The sequence below is a fragment of the Carassius carassius genome, chromosome 9 (genome assembly GCF_963082965.1).
Source record: "Carassius carassius chromosome 9, fCarCar2.1, whole genome shotgun sequence".
In the NCBI taxonomy this organism is placed as follows: Eukaryota; Metazoa; Chordata; class Actinopteri; order Cypriniformes; family Cyprinidae; genus Carassius; species Carassius carassius.
This window is the reverse complement of record NC_081763.1, coordinates 33,118,460-33,130,175: the sequence shown is the minus strand read 5'-3', so window position 1 is coordinate 33,130,175 and position 11,716 is coordinate 33,118,460. Positions and strand designations below refer to the sequence as shown.

Genomic DNA, 11,716 nt, shown 5'->3' with positions numbered 1-11,716 from the left:
AACATTTTTATCAAATAAGCCAGGCTTATTTCAGTTAGTCTGACTTAGTTATTTTCACTTGATTTGGTTTCATAAAGCAAAATGAGCTGAAGCTCAGTCACTGTGGCATGCTGGGAAACTGGGGCCGGTGTCCTGACATTTTAACCTACCCGTCAGATTTTCCTACCCGGGTTTACTGCGCATGCGCACATCAATATCGCATCCTTTTTCTCATGCTAAACAACGATATTTAATGTATCTGCATTACTGTGAGGGTAGGTTTAGGGTTGTGGTAGGTGTAGACATTAATAAACCATAACTTTACAGTAGCATTTTTCGTTGTCGAATTGTACTACCCACTGTTTTAGTGGGAGGTAGGAAAATCTGACAGGGTAGGACAAATCGACAGAACAGCAGATTCACGAAAATCTTCTTAAGAAATAAATTAAGAAATTTCTTAAGATAAATTCCACAAAGTTCGTGAGAATGTTCTTAAGTGCAATTTTTGAAAAATTATCATTAAGTTCTCAAATATATTCTTAAGAACATCTTAATTTTTTCTTATCTGAATGAATACATGACGCACTGCTAAACTCACAGACATCCAAAAGGGACTAATATAATATGGGAGAGCAAGCCAAGAGATTCATGCTGGCACCCTTACAATAATGCACTTTAATTTTCCATTAAAATAACACCAAAACTGCCTCAAATGGACTATGAAAATTAGAATAAATTCACACAAGCTGCAATCCATTTCTTATTGGTTAAAATAAATGTAAACTATCTGTGTTTTTCTGTTTTTCCCTTCAGAAACAAATGTAATCCACTGCATCTTCAGCGGCTCAGAGGTCGGGATGACGACTGCTATGTTTATTATAACATCCAACAACAGAACACTTCATTTGCTTAGGAATCATTCTTGTCTACATCTTCTCCGGTGGTGAAACAATGGCAGAATGATGACAGACTCAAGGGCGGGTCTAAGGTGAAACGCCAATGTCAACAAAACTATCGTGGGAGGGGCCTGTCTGTGTGACGTCACAAAGCGAGGCATCTGAGATCGGCTCGATTTGAGAAAGGAGAAATTATTTAACGAGATTAAAAAAATAATAAAAAAACCTTGGGTGGATCTTTATCATTATAGGGTGGTTGTGTACACAAACTGCCAACATGCATTTCAGCTCAAACAACTTGTAAAAGTGCCTGTAGTGTAGCATTATATGATCTCTTTAAGGTCACTACTGTTAATGCTGCAAATTTCACAGGCGAATTCCAGTCATTCAATTTGAATCCATGCGATGGGGAGATTTTTCAAAGGGTCTAAGTTTGTCACACAGACTTGCTGTGCTACACACATTTACCCCCCCCCCCCCCCTAACCCCCCCCCCCCCACACACACACACATACACACACTTTATTTACATATCTCAATATATATACAAAATACAGCATACAATTGCAAAATATACACGACCTCCATGGTATGTCTCTAGTTAATAAATGTGTCCTTATGACAAAGGCTACAACTAAACAACAACCATAAATCAAAACTCAACAACCACGCATACAAACAAATGAAAAAATAAAATACTACTAGCTACTACTAATAATTCTTCAGATATTTCTGACATAATAATAATAATAATAATAATAATAATAATAAAAAAGTTAACTGTATTTCCCGCCTAAATAACGCGACCGCGCTTTTTGGTGTGAACGGGTCTTAATCCAAGTTTAAGTAGGACATTGTTATTTGTATTTTAGTATTTTACAGGTGTTTTAAAATCATTCAAGATCATATAAGATTTTCTTTTCTTCTTTTTTTCCCTGACCCGCACAGCTGGTGAATCTCTCTCAGATGAAGCTGAACTCGATGAATTTCCAGTGTTCAAGCCACAAACCCTCAGCGTCGCGATCTTATCGCGAGCCGCTTCCCTCCGTGAGTCAGGAGCGTCGCTCCGCGGTGAGCGCGCGGAGGAGCTGAAGCGGGGGTCTGTGGGGGAAACGAGCAAGAGCCGGTGGGCTTCTTTGTTCGCCTTCATCTCTTCATTGTTCAGCACTGTCTTTTCTGCATCTTTCTAAGAACTCGAAACGATGCGCTGTGTGCGCTTTCTTGAAACTGGCTTTGGTAGGAAAGTGTCTGTAAGTGAAAACTATTGTGAAATGAAGAAACATTTTTCTCTCTTTGCAAAGTAATGAACAGTTACATATATTCTATAAAGTAGCCTCCGTTTTAAACTCTTTAAAAAATGTCTTATCTGCACACAACTTACATAAAAAAAGGATCTAAAAATAATTTTTATTATAATATATACATTTTTTTTTAAATGTATTTAAAACTGCCTGTTCAACATAAAGATATGACATCACTCACTCTCAAAGATTTGGTGATGAACGATGAAAAAAAATAAAATTGACAGTCAATCAGAATGCACTATTCGGACAAAACTGCATGGCGGCTAAACAATAGTTCTTGTCTGTTGGTCTGGAGGCTAATAAAGTTACCATTATAGTGAACGGGACTTAAGAAAATACTACACAAATGAGATTATAATGTAGCATAATTATTTGTTAAAATACAACCAGAACATTGTTTCTGCAGTTTGTTTAATGATTCCTCAAACCAGGAGTTCTCTGAATTTTTGGGGCCAGGTCCCAATTTAAATGAAATTGTAGTAATAAAAAAGCACATATAATGATTTTAAATAAACATATTACTTTGTGTGTTAACTTATAAAATGTAACAACAATTATTTATTTTTTTATTCAATAATAGGGCCCTATGAAATGCTATTTATTTATTTTTAATTTTCCAAATCTAATAGACATAAAATTAAGTCGCGGACCCTGCTTTGAGATACCTTCCCAGTATACTAAACTGGAGATAAATTTGCAGCTGTCTTTGCTCTGCTGAAACGGTTCTGCTCAAATATGCAAAAAGAAAAACTATAATGACTTTGTCCCTGTGCATGCTGGGTAATCTCCCTCATACCAAAATCACAAACCAAAACAGATGAGATATCACAGTGGGTCAGTGTGGGTGCAGCGTTCACGTCTCTGTGGTCTCGTGAACTCCTACAGCCTTTGTTTAACCCAGCATCTCTCACAGCTGCTAAACTGACGTTCAGAAGCTCGTGTGAAGGTCTGGAGCATTCAGATGATCTCCCAGAAGAACACTGTTGTGATCAGAGGTTAGTTTTTCATCTTAATGAAGTTTCATCAACTTTCTGTTTCTGGGCCAGTAATTACAGTATGAGTTTAGAGCTATGAAAAACAGCGGAAGCGTTTGCATTCATATTCACTGCAAAAAGTGATTTTCTTGATATTTTAGTCTAGTTTTGCAAATATCTAAATGTTCTTAAATTAAAATACAATTACTTGGCATACGTTAAGAAGTTTTGTTGTCTGGGAATCTTACAAGGGATAAGGAAACGGTTTTCTGCTGCTTCTCATTTTAAGGATAAAAATCACTTAATTTTGATGAATAAAATGTAATTTTGCATCTCAAGTAAATGTATCCGAGGAAGAAGATCATGCACTTTCTGCACTGTTGAGATCGCTGACTTTAGATTACGCGTGTCTCCTCTAGACTTTCAGATTTTGTATGTCGTTTTGAATCTAAGCAGTCAAAAGATCTCAGAATGAACTCAAACATTTCTCTTCAAATGATCTAGAAGTTCCAGACAAACAAACCAAAATTCCGTGAATGATGTATAAATGTTTTTGTGCTAATGTTTCAGAATGTTATTAAAGATCAGATACTGAAAGTTCTATTATAGCATTACTAGAAACACGTTTGTTGCCAGAACCTTGCCAGAACATTCATAACGATTCCTGTTAGCTGGCAGTGACTCATTTACTTCTCCGGAGGAACTGTAGGAGAAATATTTGATACTGTGAAACTTGATTCAAATAGGTTACATTTCCTGCATTGTGAGACTTAATCAGGTACTTGAGTTAAACGCAGAAGGAAAGTGACATTGATGGACACCTTCTGCTCTTTTCTCATGGATGGCAGTGCTGATGAATGAGCAGATTTACCAGCCGTCCTGATTTGATGTTTGTAGCGAGTCTGGTGAGGACACATCAGAAAACTCTCATACTTCCTGTGGCAGCTTCAGAACCGAATCACAACTCTCACAACCAGACACATCGCCGGACACCCCAGGGTGAATCTGACACCAACAGACATACTGCTTTTAATAGAAACGAATATAAATACTCACATTTAAAAAAAAAAGAGAGAAGCTATATTATGGTTCTGCATCCATCACTTTTAATGTTTTAGGATTTATTTGTGCATCGATTAAAACACACACACACACACACATAATATATGCTGAATGGTGTAGTGCAGTGCAGTTTTAGCATAAATCATGTCTTTTATTTTTTTGCACCTGTGCAGAGAAGCTTGGTCAAAAAGTAGTGCAATTTAATTTTTAATGTCAAGAGCTTAATGAAAGATAAGAAACAAAGTCTATAACAATGGCTCTCTGATGGTCTGGGTGATTTACGAGACGTCTGAAGATGCAGGTTTAGGTGTTGAAGCTGCTCGTCGTCTCTAAACCTCAGATTCTGTCGTTTTAACTGAACTCACTCTTCAACAGCTGCATCGCCATCACACACACAAAACATGCAAATCTGTTTTGCAAGATTATTATTGTTTAAGCAAAACTTCAAAGTCACAAATTGGCATCAGGATCATTTCTACTAGTCTACATTTATACAAAAATTGAATATTTCATTCTTTCACTGGTTCATTTTTCTTTTGATGTGGAGAATTAATCAAAATGCATTACTGATACCAATTATTATATAATTAATAAGTGTGTTTAATATTATATTATGATCATGTCTACATATTATGTATGAATAATTGTATACACTTTTTGCAGTATTTATCTTCATTTGTTCATTTATTCATTTATCTATAGCGATATCGTTGACTTGATTGCAAATAAATGCACAGACACTATTTAACTGAACAGAGATGACATCACTGAATTCAATGATGTACTGTCATTTTTTCATTATTGACACACTGTTTTCCTAATAAATGTTGTTCAGTTGCTTTGACACCATGTATTTTGTTTAAAGCGCTATATAAATAAAGGTGACTTGACCATCTTCTAATATGGAGAATCAAAATAATATACTACTTATTATGAATATGGCACTGAACTCATTAACAGTGATTATTATGAATCAACTTTAAATCATTTAGGATGTGTTATTCTTTCCGTTCAGTCTGTAACCTGATCCTGTCTGTGGCTTCACTGCCGCTGATGAAATGCCTCGATCGTTTCTAGTGAAAAGTAAGAGGGCGGGGCATCACTCCACACGCTCCGCCCACTCTCAGCATGGACATCATGACAGATGGACGTCCAGCAGTCGCTCATCGGCTCTGGAGCTGCTGCCCTGCACATCCACCGACAGCAGCCAGACCCAAAACAGCACTGATGGAGCTGGAGCTGGAGCCTGGCCTTCATCCACTGCAGGTACATGAAGAACAGCTCAGCACAGCGTAACACCAGCAGGGACTGGAAGAGTGCGGCAGATTGAGCATGATGTGAAATAAATGCACTCGGGGAGATTCTCATGAGATGTGAAGACACTCATATAGAAAATAGAGTCTGAATTACAAACTTTAATCATGAGAATATGGCACCTCACAGCTTGTGAGAAAACTTGTAAAAGCCCATCTAACAGTTATGAAAACATTATTTCATCCGGTTTTTAAATACTTCCTCTTGAAATTAACATCCTGAAACAACTAGTGATATTTAAATGTTAGACGAACGTCCAACTAAAAGTTTTTGGTTGTGGCTTACATTTTCAGAACATTATTAAAGACTCGGTAACTCTGAACAAATGTTTTAGTAAACAACATTTGTTCAGAACATTCAGAACGTTCTTAGAATGTTCAGTGTTTGCTTGGAATGTTAATTAATGTTTAACCCTTGTGCACTCCTCATTTGGGAGTCACACTCATCTTCACGCTCAAAAGAAATGTAACTTTTTTTTTTTCTAGTAAAAAAAAAATATATTTTTGACAATAATTTTTCAATTAATGCAGTATTTCAGATTAAAATAGGGACTAGGCCAATTTCTGAATGCAGATTAGCAGCTTCTGCCTTGCATCTCAATGTGCCTACTTATACTACACCCTTAAAGTATGTACTCTTTTGGTGAAGAAACAGAACACACTTTTGTAGTAGAAGATATGGCAAGCTTTGGGACATACTATCACTTCACACAACTGCGTCTTTAACAGACCGCTCTGTCGCATAATTACACGCATCCTGTCACTGTAAACTGGGCTGTCAATCATCTTGTCACCGTTAACATCCTCCACATTTCATTTAACATCCTGCCGTACTGGAGAGAACAAAGTAGCTCGTTGAGCTGCCAGTCATGGGTCTTTCATTTGGAGATCTCTTCTCATATTTTGTGCATGATGCATTTAAAAGTTAACTACCAAATTGATGTTTACCTCTCTAAAGTTACCTAACCATCGATCATGCGCATTCGCCACACTTGTAGTTTTTCTAATGCATTTTATTCATGTTTGTAGTTCTGGACCGAATCCTGCGCCATTTTTTTTTTAATCACGCCCTCAATTTTATTTAATTTTTTGTGTTCACGTATCAAGTGCCTTAAAAGTCACCAAGTTTCATACCATTCTGGAGACGCAAAAATTAAGATCCTCCGTTCAGAAGTGACTGAAGACCGTACAAGGGTTAAAGCTGCAGTCTGTAAGTTTTGCCTCTTTGTCGCCATCTCTGTTTGAAAACCTGCAATTGCAGCTGTCTGCGGAACTATCTTCCTTGAGTGGGTTGTGCTCCAGCGCGGATGAATCTAATGTTTTGAGGAGTATGTGTGTGTGACAGTCTGTCACCGCACCGGTGTGGATATTTACTGTACTTCACAATCACAGATTCTAACATATGTCTTGAAATATATGACCCAAATAAGATTTTTCACCTGATATTGTCATCTGAACAATTTAGTAACAAGTCTGCCATGTTCAGATTTCAGTTTCTGCACAATCTAATCTCTTATTGTCATACAATTCAAATTTCATATTAAGAAATTCTTTTATTTATTGTAGTGTTTGTTATAAATGATTTATCTGTGCACTTAAGATCAAATAGGTTAACCTTCCCTTCCCCTGGAAATGACTACTCTTCTCTTCCTGTTATGTGCTGTGGTGTGAGGGTGGAGCTATCAGGGTCTGTTTCGTTTCTGCCTCTGTTTTGTTAGCAACGAACACCTCCCAATCATCCAATCAGTTCCAGATGGACAAAATCAAGCTCCGCCCTGTATTTTTTTCTAATTTTAGATGTTGTCTTGTGTGTGATGATAGCAGGGAAGCAGTCTGGAGTTTGTCCCCCATCTGACCTGTCGTCCTCTGCTGCTGTGGAGAGACAGCGTGATCTGGAGCGTCTGATTCAGGCTTTACTCAGGCACCATCCGCTGACCAACATCCAGACGCCGCTGTGTGAGTGTCCGCTCTGTGAGAAGGTGAGGAACTGTCATATGTGACCTTATTGTAGGGGTTTTCAAACTTTTTGGAGCCAGGGACCACATAGGTCTTCCAAGGACTCATAATTATTACAGTGTTTATTGATTAAAGGGGTCATCAGATGCTACAGTACAGGCACTTTTACAAGTTGTTTGAACTGAAATGCATGTTGGCAGTGTGTGTACACAATGATAAAGATCCACCCAGTTTTTTTTTCTACTAAAATCTTATCTTATTATCTACTAAAATCTTTACCCCTTTCCCAAATCAAGCCGATGTCAGATGCCCGTCTGTGTGACATCACATAAGCAGGCCCCTTCCATGATAGTTTGATTGACAGTATCTTTTTAGCACAGACTGGACTGGTGACCTATATTAGACCCGCCCTGAGTGATCTGTTTTGTTGTTTGATGTACTGAACATAGCAGTGTCATTTACTCCCGACATCTAAGCCACTGAAGACACAGTGGATTACTGTTTCTGAAGGGAATGCTCCCCTGATCTGCATAAATGTGTTTATGTTCAAGCGAATCATTCATGATCCAGCTTCACATACAGAAGAAATTAGTATAAGGTTTTTTTTTTATGAATCTTTGCAAATCGCCTTTCCTAATAATGTGCTAATTAGCAAGTTTCACAATGAATGCGCTAAAGTAAACAGTCCCTCAGAGAACGGCTCAGAAGAGAGGGGCGGAGTCAGTAGAGCTCATTAACATTTAAAGGAACATGCTACAAAACGGCTTGCTCTGAAAAGAGCTGTTTTTGACTGTAAAAAAATGTTTTTTACACTACCTTTTAGTGTAAATTTTTTTTTGAAATTTTAACCAAACTATGTTACAGACTTTTCATTAAGACCCTAAAGAATCGTATCAACTTGTGGAAAATAGGCATCCGATGACCCCTTTAAGGATAAAGGTCATTTGGGAGTAATGAACATAATATGTTTGTTTGACTGGTTACTGTAATATAAAAAAAAAAATTATGGAGATTTTGCCATTTCAACTTATTTTTCATTGATTTTCCAGAAAACAAGGAAATGTAAGTTTATTGGCCCTCAGCTAAGCTGAAATTTGAATGAACTAGATTAAATAAGATTAAATAAAAACGGGGCAACAAGGTTGACTCAACAGACTGTCTTGGTATTTACTGTGAATTTAATAAATATTGTTGTATGTTACTAATTATAATGCCTTCATTGTGAGAAAAAAAGATGCCTGATTTAAAAGAATACCTAATTTAAACAGATATTTTATGAAGTAAAAAATAAAAAAAGTTAAATATATGAAGATATAGAAACTGATTTGATAATGATTTATCAATTCAAATTGGACATGCTTTAGTCTAGACCTGATATCACCTGACAGGATTTTCACACATTCACAACTCACACGTGGGTTTTTGTGTGGGTTTCATGCTGAAACTATTCATACGTGATGACATGCACATCTTAAACCCCAAGCCTGATTCACATAAGATCACATGTGGTTGATCGGGAACAGATCAGAAAACTTAGTGCTATTTCCACTGATGATATGATGTGATATTAATATTGCTATGACTTCTGTAGTTCCTGTCCTCTGCTGTGGGTTTGGCATCGCACTTGTGCAGGTCACATGACAACAGGGCTGCTCTCCCATTGGCCGGCTCCGCAGGCTGTACCCAGGAGCATTATGGGTACAGACCTACGGGAATACTAAAGATGAGAGTAAGTACTGAACACTTGCTGTATACCTAGCATGCATATTGTTAGCATATTATAGTCAACTAAAACTATACTTTTTTTTTTTTACTTGGTTTATAAACTTTTAGCAGTTTGGTCAAATAATGAGTAAAGAGATGTAGTAAGTCATCCAGATCTGATGCTTACAAAAAGTTTACATGCTGCATGAAGAGTCTACATACTATATACAGCATAACTAGTGTGTTAATGTTCTATTCTAAACACAGACTGTACGAATGTGTGTTTCAGGAGCGGAGTTTCGCCTGTAAGGTTTGTGGGAAGGTGTTTAAGAGGTCTTCGACTCTCTCCACACACCTGCTCATTCACTCGGACACACGGCCGTTCCCTTGCCCCTACTGCGGAAAGAGATTCCACCAGAAATCTGACATGAAGAAACATACGTTTATACACACAGGTAAAATAGTTTTCCATTGACTTAAAATTCCATCAAAGCCTAATTAATTCCGATTCCGGAACAAAACATTCTAAAGTCAGAATCTCTGGACCCTTATACTTCTGGACCCCATTATTTCTGTGGTTCACCTAATATCGCTTTTGTGTTCCAGATTTGTTCCAGTTGCCAAAAAATTTATAAAAATAAAATAATCCTCAAGTGGGAAAAAATATTGAGGCATTACGTTGGTCTAAAGAGAGAAAGATGTTAAATTTGACATTACTCACACAACAGCGTTAAAGTAGTTTTTGTGTAATTTAATGCTAATAACACAACTGTGGAAGCGCAGGAGTAGACTTCATTAGAGTCTGTTATTCATGTAGATGCTATAAAAGAAGTCAACTTAACTAATTTTAACTATATTTGTAAAATAGAAAATAGTGCTCAAATTTCGCCATAGTTTATGCCTTATTTTGAAAACCGAAGTCATTCGCTTACTAATATTTTAGCTGTGTACCATTAATCTAGAACATGTTTTTTCTTCCCACTGCACTACTTTTCCATTTTTTTTCTGTGTAAACACACGAGACTTACATCTTCGATCAATGCAGTGTCATTATAAAAACACAGTGACTGTGTGTTTTTCAGGACATTCTAAAATACTTAACATTAACTAATGTAATGCACTAATACAGTGATACTGAGGGCCAAAGTAAATACACGCCTTATTAAAAACAAGAGCCGTGAACACAACTCACAGCTCATTGCTTTATTAGAATTCACTGTGATAAACATAAACACTGGTTTGTTGCTTACAGTTGTTATTTATTTTTTTGCACTTTATTCTTTTAAGTCACTTATAGCGGCTAATATATTAGAAGTGTTGTGCACACACATGCATGAAATAATTTGTGCATTGCAAAATCAGGTGGGAAGTGTTGTGAAACTGAAAAATGAAGGCACTTGATTTGTGTTTCTGTGCAATTGTGTACTTAAAGCAGATTAGCTGCCCGTGTAAGTGAGTAGTAGACATCAAGGCAGTTCGGTAGCTAATGCACTGTCCTCTCTCAGGTGAGAAGCCTCATGTGTGCGTGGTGTGTGGTAAAGCGTTCAGCCAGAGCTCCAATCTGATCACACACAGCAGGAAACACAGCAGCTACCAGCCCTTCAGATGCTCACACTGCCCGCTCGGCTTCCAGAGGAGACTGGATCTACAGCGCCACCTACAGACGCACTCGGAGAACGACAGCGACAGACTGTACCACGGGACCTGAGAGAGACCAGCTGCACACAAACATTGCTTTTTTTACCCTAAAGTATTACTTTATAATGTTTGTCAGTTTAAGATGTTTGCACCAAAAACATTTTTCTTCTGTCCCTCTAACTTTATTGTACATGTCATTGCATTGTAAAAATATCAGAACATACTGGTAAAAAAAAAAAAAAGGCCTGTATGCACTATAAGTCGCTTTGGATAAAAGTGTCTGCTAAATGCATAAATGTAAATGTAGAACGTCCTATACTGTACATTTATGGCTTAAAGACCTTTTATTATTTCATATCAATTGGTGTCATAATCACAAGGTTTAACAATTTTTTTGAGTCAGAACATATTTTTCAGATGAGCAGGAATCATCTCGATGCGCATATGACCATTTGACAAAAAAAATGAGATGGACCAGTCAGAAGTAGTATGTGTGTAAATGCAATGCAAAACATGGGATTTCCAAATCCAGATCATTCTGATCCAGATGAAACTTTAAACAACTGGCCCCCAGAAGATTGTATCTTCTCTTAAGTCCAAAAAAAACGGATAAAAGATCTTTCCCAACCTTCACTGTCACGTATACGGCCTTTATTTCTTTAATACTGACACTTAAGACATATTTGTCCAAGACTACAACACACTGAATTAAAAACAATTAAAGGAGTGAAAACTAAATAAGTTAAAGAACATTAGAGGAGCACAAATCTGTGATCGGTTAACCTTCAGCAGCACAATAAATCAGTTACAAGCACCTCAGCACAGTGGTACACAAATCCAGCTTTAAAGCGGCAGAAATCACACGAGACATGATAGTTTGTTCGTGTGGGT

At 37.2% G+C, this 11,716-nt stretch overlaps 1 protein-coding gene across 3 annotated transcripts; it reads left to right on the top strand.

Annotated features, from left to right (window-relative positions):
* Positions 1–3,142: 3,142 nt before the first annotated feature.
* LOC132149652 (zinc finger protein Gfi-1b-like) lies at positions 3,143–11,284 on the top strand. 3 transcript variants are annotated; one of them, XM_059559048.1, is made up of 6 exons: positions 3,143–3,173; positions 5,230–5,480; positions 7,349–7,506; positions 9,075–9,212; positions 9,477–9,642; positions 10,693–11,284. In XM_059559048.1, the coding sequence occupies exons 2-6, from the start codon at positions 5,273–5,275 to the stop codon at positions 10,893–10,895; spliced, it is 873 nt and encodes a 290-aa protein (XP_059415031.1). In that variant the 5' UTR covers positions 3,143–3,173; positions 5,230–5,272; the 3' UTR covers positions 10,896–11,284. The 3 variants fall into 3 exon arrangements, with proteins under 3 accessions (XP_059415031.1, XP_059415032.1, XP_059415030.1); XM_059559049.1 differs by lacking the exon at positions 3,143–3,173 and adding an exon at positions 3,666–4,151 and having other exon boundaries at positions 7,352–7,506; XM_059559047.1 differs by lacking the exon at positions 3,143–3,173 and adding an exon at positions 4,044–4,151.
* Positions 11,285–11,716: the final 432 nt, after the last annotated feature.

Excerpts from the sequence above, each read along its gene's own strand:
- LOC132149652 (XM_059559048.1), top strand. The coding sequence starts at position 5,273 with ATGCCTCGATCGTTTCTAGTGAAAAGTAAGAGGGCGGGGCATCACTCC. Across the intron at positions 5,481-7,348 it reads CTGGCCTTCATCCACTGCAG|CAGGGAAGCAGTCTGGAGTT; the intron begins GTACATGAAGAA and ends GTGTGATGATAG. Across the intron at positions 9,213-9,476 it reads CGGGAATACTAAAGATGAGA|GAGCGGAGTTTCGCCTGTAA; the intron begins GTAAGTACTGAA and ends TGTGTGTTTCAG.